Raw genomic sequence first — 15179 nt, 5'->3', positions numbered from 1 at the left:
TCAGCGCTAGACAATGATCCCACAAGTGTTTCACTTCTATGTACGATGAAGAAGGATGGCAAAATGCATTGCTTCCACGTGCCAACAAGCACACAGCATTACCATGAATGACTATGGAAATGACAAAATGTTTATGCGGAGTTACGCAACGAGGTGAATGGCTATGTTAATCGTTTGAAAAAGTCCAGCATGTTATGGTTATTCATAGCATCAGGCTGTCTGCGCTTGATTTTGGGGGCTCCCACGACATGCGATATTACCTTGATCGGATCGCAGGATAGCTACATCATCCACACCACCTCCACTAGTTTAGTCTCGTGTTGCTCAATCAATACACTTTAATTTCCCAAGACCCACTATGCTATAGGCTCGGGTGAATCCATCATCTTCCTATCATCTTGACAAAGGCCATAGTTGTTACGCATTACCATCAGCAGCCACTTTTTGATGGGAGACGACAACATTTGTTGCGACAATTGTTGTCGTTACACAAACCGGAGTCAACGTAGCACCAACGTGCCACAGCAATATTAGCCTTCTACACCTTATTCTCTATTTGCTTTTCTTTTCTTTCCCCTCTCTTTTGCTTTTTCACTTGTTACATCTCCCCAATACCCCCTCACATTCCTTTCATACAATTATAATGGCAGGCAATAAGGCCAACCGGACCAGTAGGATCATTCAACAACGAGCGCAACAATTCATCCAAGCACAAACAGGACCTAAATGGAAGCGAGAACTTGTCCAAGATCACAAGTGGGATTACATCGACGTTGATGAATTTCGTAGGGGTTCATGCTATAATGGGTTGAGGTGAGTGAGAAAATGAAAGCGAAAAATGAAGCTACAATAAATTCATGCGTATTGCGTTAAACCCAAACAGGTATCTGATCCTCTTTTGTTCGATCATCGTTTCAGTAGCAACCTATATCGCTGATATATGGACGGCCGTAATTCTCCTTGCATTTGACGTGAGTGAATACCCGTACAAGAAAAAAGGGGAACGAACAACGATAACTCATTCTACAATGACCTTCTATAACACCAGCAATGGTCATTATCAGTCGAACCGAAAATCCCCCTTTATATCAGCAAATGGATCTACGTTGCATGTATCGCCTTATCATTCCTTTTGCTTGCATGGGATTTCTTCAAGTTTCGAAAGATCCTCAAATCACAGTATATATCGCTCTCCGTGACCAACGTTATGGCATACCGCTACCACTCTGTCAAAAACTTTGGTCGATTTTGTTTGTTTCGTAAAATCAACAGCTCGCGAAAATCAAGTGATTCAGTCGCTTTCTTTGTCTTTTACACACTTAAAGGTACTATCAAGAAAAAAGGGGCAGCCTAGAGCAAGGGGATCATCATCATCATACTTACGACACAAAATCAATGCAGGATGGAAGAAGCTATTGTTTGCACAAAGCCCACGTCAGATCATTGCCGCATTCACTGTGGCTGCATTGCTCAAGTCCGCTTGGACCGTGAATGGTATGGTGGATGATGATAAATGTGACGTATGACACAATCTCTTTGGCTAACAAAGCACCTGATCTTGGTGGTTAATAGGTAGTTTCCATATCGATGATGATTGGGACGCATATGGAAAGGACTGGCAACAGCGTGTTGCTTTAATTTTGATGGGTTTTACATGCTTGATTTGGGCTTTGTCAATGATCGAACTCTTCTTGGCATGTATCTTGTATATCCCGGTGTTTTGTCAGATCCAAGGCAACCTCAAAGAGTATTGTTGCCATAAGATTGATAAAAGGTGAGTTGAAAGATCTCCTAATTTTGATTGTGTTGTTGTACTATATTTGGCGAAATGAATCGTTTATAACTCTCTTTGTCTTTTTAGGATCACTGAAATCCTAGAAAAGCAACGACGAAAACGGTTACGAGAACAAGAAAAACGTGCAGCCAAGGCAGCCAAAAAGATGCGAAAAGGGGCCAAAGATACCGATGACTTTCAGCTCTTGTCAACAGCCGAAGAAGATCATTCTACTATGTATGATGATACTCGGCCATTAAAGACAGCAGCGGCTGAGCCATATCGAGGCGATGTTAAGCTTGAAATAGCGCCACCACCAGAACCAGTGTATGAACCAGCTTCGTACTACAACAATTATTCATCACCTTCGTTTCATCACCAACATCAACCCCATTCATATTATAACGACGAACCCTATTACGAAATGCAGCAATACCCATCATCATCGCCTTATCAGCCACCACATCGCCAACAATGGCCACCTACTACCGCCTCTCCTGCTCCTCCTACACCTGTCATGTCGTCTCCTTACACTCCTCCATCTACTACATTAACACCTTCAACTCCATACTCTTATACAACAACCACTATTTCATCACCTTCTCCTGGGTATCGTGCAGCTGGACCTGTCCCTCATCCGAATCACCATCATAACAACTATTTTTAATCCAACCTCCTCCTCATCATCCGTTTCAATAAAGATAAATCGGTTTACGACGTATATTTGTTATGCTGTTTGCTTAACATCACTACGATCACTCGTTGTATTACTTTGGCTAGGTTCCATATCAACTACTCCAGGACCGGCAACGGTTGCGTCGTTGTTGTTGTTGACCTCTTTGGTGAGTGGGTTGAAGTGATTGAGCAATTTCAAGATATCGGGATAGACGACGTTTTCAATCTCTTCGGCCCATAAAAAGTCCAAATGCTCCCATCTCTCAATAGCCTTGACATACGCCAAAGGTGAAGGTAAATCAGCTGCCAAGACACTAAAGTCCACCAATGAATCGGATCCACCATAAAAGATAGCAATAGGTGTCTTGATTTGCTTGGTAGGGAAACGAGGAGGCACGTGATCCATGACAGCATTCGAAGTATGGTAGGGTAGACGGCTTGGTAACTCATCAAACATTTGGAAACGGCCCGTTCGAATGATTTGGAACCAATGCTATACACATGAATTAGCTTGACGGTATATAAAATCCCATCACTTTCACGCCTTTCACTTACCACAAGCGATTTGACACTGGTTAAGCTGTATAGATGTTGATAGCTCACGAGCTTTTGTTCGGCTGTCATGTTGCGACCGGTCCATCCAAAGAGAAAACCCACACTGCTATCAATGACCTTGACAAACATGGGTGGTGAAATGACACGTTGCCAAAAGAGGGCCAATTTGAGTGGCGTCTTGCGACCAAAAAGTAAATAAATGACTGAAGGGGTGGCCTTGACAAATGCATCGATCAAAGGATGGTGCAATCCTTTAGGCGTTGTAGCGGGTGCCATGGCAATGAACAAATTGACCTTGCGGTTCAAGGAAGGATTGATGGATAATGCTGAAAAGGCCTGTGCTGTGCCTTGTGAAAAGCCAATGTACGTCAAATTGGGTGCACCCGTGATCTCTAAGATATACTATAGCATCAATTGTTAGGGGCGGGCGGGGGAAATCATTCTATCACCTTCTCCTTGTAGGACTTACATCCACAACATCCGGCAAATCACGCATCGCATACTCGTTCATTGAGAACTCCCAAAAGCTCTGGTGGCGTGGATTCCTCCATAGATGATTTTGGCTATACTTGTTGCCACGTGCGTTGCCCAACCATACATCATATCCACGTTCAGCCAAGATAAACGGCAAGTTGCGATGCTCATCCACATTACAAATCCAGACTTCAGACGACATTAAGAAACCATGATACAATAGGACGACGGGTCGAATGCTGTTGTTGTTGTTCACACGAGGAAAGTGTTCATCAAAGTATTCGAGATTGTCAATGACTTGGATACGATGGGCTTTGCTCTCGATCATTTTTCCCACAGGCGGTAAAGAGCGATCCGTAGACTTGATGGATGGGATACGATGCACACACAATAGATAGTCATCCAATGTTCGTACCACGTGCTGCTCAAAATTGTATCGTTTCCTATGCAGGAACACACACACAAAAAGTAAGCTTGCATGTATCCTCTTCATGCATGGTGATCCTTACCAAAACCGCATCATTTCATCAAAAGACTCGGCCTTCTCAAGAGGACTCACGTGAGGCTCACTTTCAAGTTTTGACAACCATGGGAATGCACTATATCCATCACTATTAGATATACCTATTCTCTGCTTGTATGAAACGCGTCAAGACCTACCTTGCAATAAACACATCGATGCTTCGGATTATGAAGGACGGCAGAATGGTGACAATGATGCGCACAAGGCTTTCAAAGCCGAAAAAGAGGACTGCAAATATCAGACTGAATGGACTCCAGGTTAGTCATGGGAACCGATTGCTGTTCAACGAAGAAGAGACGTGATACCTCTGATAGTCGCGAAATGTAAGGCGGTCAAGGATTGGTATAGAGATTGGAATCATGGTCGTGTTGTTGTGTATGTTGAAAGAGCAGCAGCAGCATGTGGTGCATAATCCTGATGGGAAGCCCCAAGCCCCGCTGAAACCCAAGTACCAAAAACGGAAAGCTAGTTTACATTCACATGTCAAACCATCATCACAAAAGAGAAAATGAAGGATCATATATCATCATGGAACAATATGGATAAAAAGTGATATATAGTGAGAATGGTGGTGGAGATGGTGATGAGGATTAGGATGCATGACTATGATAACAACACGGCTTATCACATCCGATCTCATGGTACACCAATGATGAATGGTGATAGCCCACGTTGTATTTTAGCGTACACACACACACACACATAACACACGCCCATTTCGTCATACCTGAATCTCGGAGAGGAAACGGCTAATCGTATTGCGGTCTCATAAATAAGTCGACAATGCCGCTGTGTATACAACTGCGTCCTCTCCTGCTTGCTAAGGGTGGAATCGTGGTTACTTTTATAATAGTAATGAGCTGGAATAGCATTAAATTAGAGTTGTATGGAGTTCCTTGCCATCACTACTACTGTTGCCGTGTGATCATGGAAAGTTTATTATTGCTCGTTCTTGTAAGGACACGTATTGCATTAGAAATCATGACCCTAAAGTATAAAGATGATGAAAGAAAAGGTTTGGGGATGATGTTGTGTTTGCCAACGTAATCGACTTGCCGCTTTTTGGCGGTTCTTTCGTCATCCAAGAAGCTAAAACAAAAAAACCTGTCGTCTTGGCGGGGCCATATTGCTTTGAGGTCCGCATCAGTCGACCCTTTGGGCCCTACTTTTCCTTGTATAGTGATAGCGTGTAACACCCCGATACGATTTCATGAGGTGAAAACAGTTGTAATGCACTCTTGTACAATCATGTATGTTTGTGTAAATTTCAGTGGCACACACACGCATGCAGGGATTGGTTTGATGGGGTGAGGGAAAAAAAAAGTGAGAGAGTGAGAGTGTGAGGGAGGGAGTACAGGACCCTATTTTTCACACCACCACCACCACCAGCACCGGCTAAACAGGATCTGGTTTTGGAACTTTGTGGTGTTTCTTTTGGCGGTGGTAAAGTGTGTGTGTGTGTGTACATTGCGGAGAAGATGAGATGCAGCTAAAGATGTGCGTGCGGTGAATGGCAGGCTGAAAACGAAGAAAGGGACAGCACCAAAGATGAGTCAGGTCTCCAGGGTCCCAGACAAAAGTTATGTAATCACCAATGAGGGTGATATCTGAGTATGGATGGGGAAACAAGTGACACGGGTTTCAGCTGTATCAGGGCCCAGTTAGGTAATCATCACAGGGTGTGATGAGATGACGGGCACCTGGCTGGTTTCCAAGGGACTTTCCATTTTGCTAGCCCTACCCTTATATAAGCGCCTTATCTCCTCTCACGTCTCTTTACCGGTTTCTCTTTTACTTTACACTTTTCCATACCCAAACAAACAAATCACACAACCATGAGATTGATCATCCGTGAAGATTATGAGGAAGTCTCTTCCTACATTGGTAAGCTCCCACATTGCATGTTGTTGTTTCTATCATATCTTAACCCATCTTTTTCTTTTTAACAAAAGCCAACTACACCAAGGAGCGTATTCGTCAATACAAGCCTACTGCCGAACGTCCTTTTGTCCTTGGTCTTCCTACTGGTTCTTCTCCCATTGGTACTTACAAGAAGCTTGTTGAGCTTTACAAGGCTGGTGAAATCAGCTTCAAGCATGTGGTGACCTTCAACATGGATGAATACGTTGGTCTTCCTCGTGATCATCCTGAATCATACCATTCTTTCATGTGGACCCACCTCTTCAGCCATGTCGATATCAAGCCCGAGAATGTTCACATTTTGGATGGCAATGCTGAGGATTTGGACGAAGAATGCAAGCGTTATGAAGCCGAGATTGCTCGTGTGGGCGGTATCGAGCTCTTTTTGGGTGGTATTGGTCCTGATGGTCACATTGCCTTTAACGAACCTGGTTCATCTCTTACTTCTCGCACACGTGTCAAGACTTTGGCCTATGAAACCATCCTTGCCAATGCTCGTTTCTTTGATGGTGATATCAGCAAGGTGCCCAAGTTGGCTCTCACTGTCGGTGTTGCGTAAGTTTGGGAAAAAAAGTGTGGAGTAAGAATTTTTGCTCGGAGCGACAGAGAGAGACTCATAGTCATCGTCTTTTTTTTCTGCGTAGAACGGTCATGGATGCTCGTGAGGTGTGCATCATCATCACTGGTGCTCATAAGGTAAAGTCACCATACACACACACACATACACACACTCGCTTTTTTTCCAAAATGACGTAAACATTAACAACAACCCCATGTCCTTTAGTCAATTGCTCTCTCCAAGTGTATTGAAGAAGGCGTCAACCACATGTGGACCGTCTCTGCTGTGCAGATGCATCCAAAGGGTCTCATCGTGTGCGACGAGGACGCGACCCTTGAATTACATGTCAAGGTAACACAAGCAAAAAACCCTGGAAAATTTTTTTCCTCACAGGATCACTTACCCCATCATCATCATCCATCTTCTTTTTCATAGACCGTCAAATACTTCAAGTCTATTGAACACGTACACCACTCCCTCATTGGTGCCGAGAACCTTGGTCTTCAGGGTAAGTCCATTGTCCATACTTGGCTGGTTGAAGGATCATAAGTATAAACATGATGATTAATATGGGATCCTTGTTATTAGGTGGCGTGAAGCAATTGCGTAGCCCAACTTCCGCTGAGCACCCTAAGACTCCCTTTGAGTAAAAAGGGTATCTCCCCCACCTCCATTCGCACCTAATTCTTATCATACTTTCACACACAAACACAAACACACACGCACTCACCTTTATACTTTTGTTTATTTCTTTGCATCTCATTCCTTTAGTATGTGTATATCATCATTAAAGCCTTCATTATCAACTTCTCTTGTAAAGTAATCTATGGATTTCATTGTACAGTGTATGTAATCGATTTCTCCGCAATGGAGTAGCTCGATCAGGTCGTGTAACGTATTGACGTTATAATAATAAGGTGTGACCAAGGAGTGGGATGATTGCTCATATGATGACAAGAGATGAATTACATCAGCGACCCATATCTTGCATGATAGTAGCAGATCAAATGGCACATGATCGGGTCATTCATTCACTAGAACATTTACAAGCAGGCACCAATGCTTGGTTTATTGTGTACATTCACGTGCGGGGGATCTTTCATGCACTTCTTCCTTTCATTCAATATCATCCTGTGATCCTTCTTCCTATCTCTTTATGGACTACAGTTTTCGTTCCAAGGTTGTTATATCTTAACACGTGTCCCCCCAAGTGCTCGTTGCAATTGACATGTGTTGATTGCAGATTCTGCTTTTGCATTGTATAGATCGCAGACCACAGCCACTCGACTACCACCACTACTACCGCCGTTGATGAAAATGGTCCATTTGAGGGAGGAGCGTCGATGGTTGCTACTGCCACACGTCTCAATTACAAAGGAAGCAAGGCATCTTTTACTTTGCGGCCTGCGTTAGACGATACGAGCAACATCCAGCAAAAAGCACAGCCCAAGCATAAGCACCGTTCGATATCCACTGATACAACAGCAGCAGCGGCACCTCTTCCTCTTGATGTTGATGATCTATCCTCCAACATACCACATAAACGTCGACGGTTGGAACAGCTTTCCCCTTTTCCTGTGCTTCCTATTCAGCTTCCAGAGTATTTACGCCCATTATCATCATCGTCTACAAGCAAAAGACAAAATTGGTCATTATCAACAATTGAGACCCGCTCACGAACGAGGCTGTATGAGAAAGGAGTTCCACCACGGCAAATATTCGATTACAACAATAACAAACAGCATCATCATCATCGTCCAAAGGAGCCATTTGCATGTGCAAAAAATCAAATGGGGTGGGTCAATGCACCATCCGTGGTAGAATACGAGCATGAGATTTATCAACATTTACGAGAGATCGAGGTACTTTGAGGGGAGGGAAAGAGTAAGGATGTTATGGTCTTACTAATCATCATGTCATCATCTAGCTGAAGATACTACCAGAGCAAGATTATGCAAGCTACCATGAAAAAGGCTTTGATTGGGATACTCGGAGCATACTTATGAATTGGATGATCGCCTTGCACTCACGATTTCGTTTACGACCCGAGACACTTTACTTGTCAATCAACATTGCGGATCGATTTCTATCACGGCAACCGGTTCCGAGGGATGACTTGTCGTTGGTCATTATCACGTCTCTTGTTATTGGATGCAAGTATGAAGAAGGCTTGACCCCTTGTGTTGCCCAACTTGTTGACTTTGCTGGCCATGATTATACAGAAAGAGAGGTGCATGTAGCTGAACGTTATATACTGGAGGTCATCGATTACAATCTCGCTTATCCAAATCCATTACAATTCTGGCGACGCATTATCAAGGATCAACCCTGCGATCGAATCACATCCGCCATTGCCCAGTACCTTATCGAGATCTCTTGTGTTGATCATCATTTCCTCTACATTCTGCCATCCAAGATCGGTGCTGCTGCTGTTTACTTGTCCCGTTCCATTGCAAGAAAAAGTCCTCTTTGGGTATGAAGATGTGTGGTGGTGGTGGTGTGGGATTTCATGCCTATCGCTCATTACCATTGATGATAATGATAGACCAAGGAATTCATTGACATTTCCGGATACGCTCAAGTCATCGAATTGAAACAAGTTGCCCAGTTGATGGTAAATTACCTTTCCAAACCTATTGAAGACAGCGTTCTTTTCCGCAAGTGGAGTGCAAAGCAGCTGTTAGGAATAAGTTTACACGTCCGTGATTGGATATTGTTGTATCATCGTAATAATATGAGAAGCAAAGGATGATTGTATCTTTATGAATGTCCCATTAAATCGATTATCATCACCATTGGTTATAAACAAAAAGATGCCCTTTATTATGAATCATGTGAATGAATGGTTTCTCTTGTTTCTCATAAAGTAGCAGGATCTGTTTCATGCGCTAATGTGGTCGCTGCGCCATTCGGGAGGTGTCAAAATTCCAAGCTGGGCGTTCTCTCATTTCCCTTTCTCAGCTCCCTCTCTCTCTCTTTCTTTCACTTCTTGGTCCCGCTTCCACACAACCCCCCCACCCACCAAAATGTCTTTTGCTGGCTATTTGTTTGGAAATGTTGACGAACAAGGACGGCTAGATAACGATCTCGATGAGGTATAGCATTGACTTGATCTCTCTCATTGTGAAGGTATACTAACCTATGTTCTTTTTACAGGAGTTGCGAGAGTCACTGCAGCATGTCGATTCCAAGTTCATGTCCAAAATTTTCAACGCAGAGACGTTTGGCATTGCAACAGTAAAAGGTGGTGACGATGATCAATACGACGACGAAGCAGACGAATCTTCAGCCATCCAACAGCAACAACAGCAACCCACTCTGCATGCAAGCGATGCTGTCGACTATTCAGACTTTAACGAAGCTGTACCTGACGATCAGCTCTTTTCAGACAAATATTATGAACGTGGTATGAACATTGTTTCCAAGTCAACGTCACGACTACGAGCTGTCAACGATGACTATGACGAAGAGGACGAAGACGAGTATAAGCAACAACAGCAACAACAACCCTACGTGTCAGTCAAATCAGAGGTCTTGGATGATCTCTTGCCAACAACAACACAATTCTCGATGATGCTCCCACAATCATCAGCGACCGCTCCTGTATCAGCAACGAAACAAGTGGATATCAAAGAATTGTTCCCAGCATTTGAAAAGGACAAAGTGCTAAAGTTCTCCGAATTGTTCATGACCAAGTTAAAGGCGACATCTCGATTGCAACAAAATAAGCGAGGTAAGTAAGGAAGGAAGGAAGGGGATATGGGATGATATTATATACACACATACTAAAGCATGACATTAGTGATATTTGGTGACGGATACGAATACGAAGTAGAACGTGATCAGCAAACGCTCTTTACTCGACCTATCAAAGACCGACACAAAAAGAGATCTTGGGATCAGGGCAAAGCAGCTGCCAAACGAAGGAAATTGGAGATCATGTCGCTCGATGATTCACAACCCCTTGGCGAAAGCGATGTTGAAAGCTCGGATGAATCGGATGAAGGAGAAGAGATGGTGAGCAAATGAAGAGATGTGTGTGTTTTGATGAATGAAGGTTGCTGACTTTTTGAGTTATTCAACAGTCGATCACAGAAAGACCACCACAAGATATCGAGAACAATAAATTGTATCATTCAATCATGTTGGAAAGATGGGAAGATCATATCCATTGGGGGGATAGCGACGAGGATGATATGAATTGGTAAGATCGAGGAGTAAAAAGAGGGAGTGTGAGTGAGTGAGTGAAATGAAGAGGCTGATGAATTTGAGTATAGGGAATCAGTGGATGGACCTTCAACGTCGTCTGAGGTGAGTAATTGATGTCTCTTTGAAATCTTGATGGGTAAAGGCTAATCAACAATGAAATGGTAGTCCGTTGTATCCAAGCATATCAATCAGCAGTTATCGGATGGTGAATGGCTCGATGCGATTATATGGGACCGACCCAAGCCGAATCCAGCATACATGAAGATCAGCCTTGATTTGAATGACCCCAACATGCTGTTTGACATGGAGAAGATAGAGACTGAAAAGGCACGTGTGGTCGAAGCCAAACAAGTCAAGAAGGGAAGGAAGCCATTACCAAAGCCTTTGCCCAAGATTCCTATGATTGTCAGCACCGATGAACCTCAAAATAAGCTACCCATCAGCCGTTTCAACTTGTCCAATGACAAATTCTACGAATCCCATTATACGGGTCGTCTTGTACGTGTACGACAAACACTTGGTGAACTCGTGGTGCAGCATGCATTGCCGGCTCTCAAATTACATCCTGTTCTGGTTAGTAAAATACTTGATGTTGCATGGATGGTATGACAAAGAGTAATTAACATTGTCATTGTCTATAGTATAAGATTCGACTTTCAAAACCAGAGCTTCGTTCCTTCCATCGACCTTTATTCCCAGTGCCTCTCAATTCAGATATCACGTTCTCTCGCGTCAAAGTCTGCAAGAAGAAAAAGAAGGATAAGAAAAGAGGATATGTGGATGCCATGCGAACCACCAAGGATTTATCTCTCAAGGACACTGCTCCATTTGTGTTGCTTGAATTCTCAGTAAGTAGATGGAAAAAGAGATATGAGCCATCCATGTATATTGATACACCTTGGTCTTTAGGAACAACATCCTCCCATCATATCCAATGCAGGCATGGGCACGTTGATCATCAATTATTATCGCAAAAACGATCCAAAGGATGACCATGTTCCAACGGTAAGTTCATCATCATGATATATAAATGTGCACATTGCTCATTGTTGTATGTAGTCTGATATTGGTGAACCTTTTGTGCTTGATATTGGTGATACATCTCCCTTTATGAATTTCGGCAATGTGGAGCCTGGTCAAACGATACCCGTGTTATACAACAACTTGATCCGTGCGCCACTTTTCCGCCACGATGTTAAGCATACCGATTTCCTATTTGTCCGCAGCACCTATAAGGGCCACACTCGTTACTACATCCGTGAGATTCCAGCTGTATTTCTCGTGGGCCAAACATATCCTGTACAAGAAGTGCCTGGACCTCATTCACGTAAGGTGACCACCACGATCAAGAACCGTTTGCAAGTGATCGCCTATCGCATGATCAAAAAGAACCCACTGCAGCGACTCAAAATGAACAAGCTGGCAGCACGATTCCCCGAGTACACAACTTTGCAAATTCGCCAGCGACTCAAAGAGTTCCTTGAATTACATCGACGAAGCAAGGATGGTGGTGGTGGCTATTGGAAAGTGCGTGGTAATGGTGATCCACCCTCTGAAGAAGATTTACGCAAAATGGTGACCCCTGAAATGGTGTGCTTGCACGAGAGCATGCTCGTGGGTGAACGTCACTTGCAAGATTTGGGTTATGGCGACGTGGGTGATGATGAAGAAGTCGGCGAAGGTGATTCAAAACTCGAGTTGGAGCAGCAACTCGCACCTTGGTTTGCCACACGCAACTTTATCAATGCCAGTCAGGGCAAAGCCATGCTTAAGCTCTATGGTGCTGGTGATCCGACAGGTCGTGGTGAAGGTTTCAGCTTTATTCGTGTTTCAATGAAGGATATCTTTTTACGTGCTGGTGAATCAGCTGAAGAGAAACTTGGTAAGTTGATAATCATAATTATCTTGAAGGGAGGGATGCTAATATGGAATTACTATTATAGCTCAAATTGAAGCTCGACCCAAGAGTGCTCACCGGTACAATGTTGCTGAACAACAACAAATTTACAGAGAAGAGGTATTGTGGATATATGATAAAGAGGAAGGATGACTCTGTTACTGATACGTGGTTATCAAAGATTGCACGCATTTGGAAAGCACAATTTGATGCGCTTACATCCAAAGAGGAGCCTGAATTATCTGATAAGGAAACTGACGATGACAATGAAGGTGAATCATTATCTCATGTTGGAAGCCCAATGGTAAGTGTATGAAATAGAAGTAGTGATATTAGATAGCTAATGATGGTTTTATTTACAGCCTGCATCTCCTGCACCTTATGGCCGACGTTTCGAGCGAGCACAATCAGAAGCAGCAGATGATGATGATATCTCGGTAACAGGCAGCGTTGGCTCACGAACAAGTTACCATGTCAACAACAATCCCAACAAGCACCTTGTGATTCGCCGATTGATTCGACAGCCTAACGGAGAAAAAGCATGGCAAGAGGAAGTGGTTCGAGATCCTGTGGTGATCAAATCATATCTTCGCCAACGCCAGATGATTGAGGAGGAAGCAACAAGGTAAGGATATCAAAAAGTCACTTGTTGGTGGTATAGATAAGCTTACCTGTATATCTTTTTAATGTAGCGTGGAAGCTCTACGACCCACGGATGATGCTGAAAAGAACGAACGGATGAAGAAACGTTTACAAGAACGCTTGGCTAAGCTCAAACGCAATGCTGAACGACGACGACAACGACAATTGGCTAAGCAAGCCGCATTGGCTGAGAATCCTGTGCTTGGTTTGATTCGTGGCAAACGAGAAGGTGCTATGCGACGTTGTGGCAATTGTGGACAACTTGGCCATATGAAGACAAACAAAAACTGCCCCATGTTCCATATCGTCAATAACAATGCTAGCCATGCAACGGCTGCTGCTGCTGTAGCTGCTGCTGCTGCAGGTGGTAATGGGCAACAACTACCTCCCTCCTCCTCTTCCGCATCCACACCAGCAACCTCTCCAGCACCACCATCAGCATCATCTCCTATGCAAGGCCCCACCACGACGAACAACAACAACAACAACAATCCTGCATCCCAGTAAAAAAAAGAAAGACTCAACTCCTGTAAAGAAACTACCCCCCATCTACAATTTGATACAACCATTTGATTCCTGTACCATACAAATAGATCCTCATCATCATGAAGCTGATCTATAATAAACTAGCTTTACAACATCACTTTTTATTCTTCGTTTTCTTTTTAGATGATTTCTTGCTGTTGCTACCAAGTAATAATTCTGATTCACATCGTGTGCACGTGCATTGGAAAAAGTAATCTTCGAGGAGCTTTTTGCGACGAGCGGCGACAGGCAGACTGGTGTCAACGTATGAAATGGTGAGTGGTGTATCAGCTTCAGCAGGGCGCAAAGTTCGTATTTCCATGACACGATACATTCCACGTGGCCGAGTAAACACATCTGGGTAGACCATGGATACGCTGACGGTGCCATCGTCGGGGTTCTCAATGGTGTGCTTTTGCATTTCATCCTCTATTCCATCATTGTGTAAAAGTTGTTCAGCTTCGCAATTGCAATCGCAGTCGTGGTTAAAAAGGGATACCACAGGAAATAAAGCTGCATAAAATACATTAGCCCTTATCTCACATACGAATCACCTATCTTACCTCGACCCACAGGCTCTTTTTTGTTCAAGATATGGACACCAAATCCATTGGATTCAATACGTGAGACAAGGTGCATGATATCCAAGGATGATTGATCAGGTAATTGGGATTCGAGAAATGTCAACACACGGCGATAATCCTCCTTGAGACTCTCATCCCAGTCAAGGTAGTGTGATTCGAGTGCATCGACTTGGTCGTGGTTGGTATCGAAAGGCGACAATTCACAAGAACGCTGCCAATGTACAAGTAAAACGAGCTGTGCAATGCTTCTTTCATGTCTTCCAACTTTTTTGAGCGAGGCGAGTTTGCGCAAGGCTGTACAAATCCAAGCGTTTTGGTGATGTGGTAAATATGCATCGGCACATGCATTGCTGCAGAAATAGACCTGGTCACATGCCTTGCAGTGCATCGAGAACGAACGTGTTGGGTGTGGACAAGAGCAATAGGCGCATACTCGTTTACGGAAGCTCTCAAAGATACCTATGTAGTTGTTTTCGGCCCCCCACAGACATGCAACATAGTGTTCCATCCATCATCAGTTTCATTGTTGGCAAATACCTTTTCTTCCCCCTCATAAGAATGAATGACACTTGCCTACTGCATATGGGTATACCTATTTACCATGATTCAAAAACAAAAGAAAGAAAGAAAAGAAAGCATAGATACAATGAATAAAAAGAGCCTATATATATCTGAGTGTGTGTGTGTGCATGGGGTGGGGGAGAGAATTTACTGTATACAATAGCATGGAAGGATGACTATACACGAAAAAGAGACTCGTCGGCTGAAATAGGTTTGGTGGCAATAAACTCTCGACCTTTGCCAGGCGTCGTTTGTATACGAACAGCTGATGGCAAAAAGTC

General features: G+C 43.5%; 6 protein-coding genes across 6 annotated transcripts; 4 read left to right on the top strand and 2 right to left on the bottom strand.

The window, feature by feature from the left end:
* Positions 1–643: 643 nt before the first annotated feature.
* On the top strand, positions 644–2441 carry O0I10_001147 (uncharacterized protein; the record flags this gene model as incomplete). Its single annotated transcript, XM_058481245.1, has 6 exons — positions 644–813; positions 884–971; positions 1049–1325; positions 1402–1494; positions 1573–1774; positions 1862–2441. The coding sequence occupies 6 exons, from the start codon at positions 644–646 to the stop codon at positions 2439–2441; spliced, it is 1410 nt and encodes a 469-aa protein (XP_058347883.1).
* A 60-nt stretch (positions 2442–2501) lies between these two features.
* O0I10_001146 (uncharacterized protein) lies at positions 2502–4362 on the bottom strand (the record flags this gene model as incomplete). The annotated part of the gene is made up of 6 exons (XM_058481244.1): positions 2502–2942; positions 3005–3406; positions 3474–3921; positions 3988–4077; positions 4139–4243; positions 4307–4362. The coding sequence occupies 6 exons, from the start codon at positions 4360–4362 to the stop codon at positions 2502–2504; spliced, it is 1542 nt and encodes a 513-aa protein (XP_058347882.1).
* A 1474-nt stretch (positions 4363–5836) lies between these two features.
* Positions 5837–7130, top strand: O0I10_001145 (glucosamine-6-phosphate isomerase 1; the record flags this gene model as incomplete). Its single annotated transcript, XM_058481243.1, has 6 exons — positions 5837–5885; positions 5954–6476; positions 6566–6617; positions 6706–6831; positions 6916–6988; positions 7069–7130. The coding sequence occupies 6 exons, from the start codon at positions 5837–5839 to the stop codon at positions 7128–7130; spliced, it is 885 nt and encodes a 294-aa protein (XP_058347881.1).
* A 506-nt stretch (positions 7131–7636) lies between these two features.
* O0I10_001144 (uncharacterized protein) lies at positions 7637–9232 on the top strand (the record flags this gene model as incomplete). Its single annotated transcript, XM_058481242.1, has 4 exons — positions 7637–7660; positions 7746–8342; positions 8408–8953; positions 9026–9232. 4 exons carry the CDS (start codon positions 7637–7639, stop codon positions 9230–9232), a joined length of 1374 nt encoding a protein of 457 aa, XP_058347880.1.
* A 274-nt stretch (positions 9233–9506) lies between these two features.
* O0I10_001143 (uncharacterized protein) lies at positions 9507–13735 on the top strand (the record flags this gene model as incomplete). Its single annotated transcript, XM_058481241.1, has 13 exons — positions 9507–9575; positions 9637–10213; positions 10283–10497; positions 10566–10684; positions 10758–10791; positions 10855–11262; positions 11331–11537; positions 11599–11694; positions 11749–12571; positions 12633–12706; positions 12768–12890; positions 12949–13211; positions 13279–13735. 13 exons carry the CDS (start codon positions 9507–9509, stop codon positions 13733–13735), a joined length of 3465 nt encoding a protein of 1154 aa, XP_058347879.1.
* Positions 13736–13868: 133 nt separating this feature from the next.
* O0I10_001142 (uncharacterized protein) lies at positions 13869–14725 on the bottom strand (the record flags this gene model as incomplete). The annotated part of the gene is made up of 2 exons (XM_058481240.1): positions 13869–14266; positions 14317–14725. The coding sequence occupies 2 exons, from the start codon at positions 14723–14725 to the stop codon at positions 13869–13871; spliced, it is 807 nt and encodes a 268-aa protein (XP_058347878.1).
* Between the last annotated feature and the right edge of the window lie 454 nt (positions 14726–15179).

Source organism: Lichtheimia ornata (assembly GCF_029851405.1).
Source record: "Lichtheimia ornata isolate CBS 291.66 chromosome Unknown scaffold00003, whole genome shotgun sequence".
Taxonomy (NCBI): domain Eukaryota; kingdom Fungi; phylum Mucoromycota; class Mucoromycetes; order Mucorales; family Lichtheimiaceae; genus Lichtheimia; species Lichtheimia ornata.
The sequence above is the reverse complement of the archived record's forward strand: the minus strand, read 5'-3'. Positions and strand labels throughout refer to the sequence as shown.